We start from the raw sequence: 1310 nt of genomic DNA, 5'->3' as shown, positions 1-1310 counted from the left end.
AGAAAATGAGACCCCCGACCCCGACTTTATATAAATAAAAAAAAGAGCGAAAAAATCGGATGACTTAAATCCGACAATATCAGTTATACCCAAGTGGAAATAATAAAAATTCATCATCTTAATTGTTAAATTAGTCATTATAATTGGTATCTGGTTCTGGCCAAATCGGCAGTACATTGAGATTCTGATGGATGACTTGATTTTTTTCAAAGTAAGGAGCAATAAGGATTTTGGACTGTGAGGATTAAATATGGGAGCAATTTAGCATGGTTTAGTAAAGCTCCAAAGCTCAACTCCGTATGTCTTATTACTATCATGTAGATAAGTCTTTTATATTGAATCGGAAGTTAAACCGTTCGTTTAGTAAATGTTGTTATAGTCGGATTCGACGAGCAGTTTCTTGTCTTTTTAGTCATGCAACATGATTCTAAATGAAACATAAACAAATCGTTCGTTGAGATTTTTCTTTACTTATAATTATGATTGAAACCTTATTTCCGTTTATTTTTAACTTTAAAAGCAACTAGTTACATAAGAATATAATCAATTGTACATAATAATATGAATACAGTAATAATCAATCAATTACACAATTGTGACCATTATTTCTATGAATATTCACCTCAACCTGCTCAGGCTGGAAGGAGAATATCGTCTCCAGGATGTTTTCGCCCGAAGACATGGTGTCCATGGCTCTGGAGAGGTCGCCTCCATTTGTCTTCCAGTGGACCATCGCCGAGTCCAACATACCCAGCGTTCCTGGATGATAACTACTGTAAGTAATATTACTAGTTTGTACGAATATTTATATATATGCATTTGGATCTGCTTGTACTCAAGGAGATGAAATGGTCTATTCTTTGTCATAGAACTTTTGATAAGCCCGAAAGCTATAAGAAAAAGTTAAAAGAATATAAATAATGATGAGAAAATAGTTGGCCGTAGGTAATATATATATGGGGAGAAGATGGTTGGGGGTGCTGTCAAGAAATAACACAAAAAAATGAGAGAACTTATTTAATAGTGCCTACGTTTCAGCCAGTTTCTGCCTTCATCAGAGCTAAGAACAAAGAACAAAGAGCAAGATATAATAGCAACAAATGAATACAAAAAAATAAAAAGAGAAAATATAAACAGAATGATATAAGTAAAAATAATATAGAATGAAAATTAATAAAAATAAAGTGATGAATGAAGTGGAAAATAAAACATATATATATGCAAAAGCACTGAAAGCAGCGGTCGTTTGCAGAGTAAAAAGAAGCATCCTCAACCAAATTCAGGCCGACGAAGAGACCCCTTGGAGAGTA

General features: G+C 33.4%; 1 protein-coding gene across 5 annotated transcripts in view; it reads right to left on the bottom strand.

The window, feature by feature from the left end:
* Positions 1–1310, bottom strand: part of LOC106683919 (ankyrin repeat and protein kinase domain-containing protein 1) — a 32008-nt gene that overhangs the window by 7153 nt on the left and 23545 nt on the right. For all 5 annotated transcript variants that reach the window (XM_014425681.2, XM_024361628.2, XM_014425682.2 and 2 more), the window contains one exon: positions 623–759. In XM_014425681.2, coding sequence (XP_014281167.1) covers positions 623–759 — 137 coding nt within the window. The remainder of the gene's footprint in view (positions 1–622; positions 760–1310) is intronic.

The sequence above is a fragment of the Halyomorpha halys genome, unplaced genomic scaffold (genome assembly GCF_000696795.3).
Source record: "Halyomorpha halys isolate HHAL.00 unplaced genomic scaffold, Hhal_1.1 Scaffold527.1, whole genome shotgun sequence".
Classification (NCBI taxonomy): Eukaryota; Metazoa; Arthropoda; class Insecta; order Hemiptera; family Pentatomidae; genus Halyomorpha; species Halyomorpha halys.
Note: the sequence above shows the minus strand (reverse complement) of the source record. Positions and strands in the feature narration are given on the sequence as shown.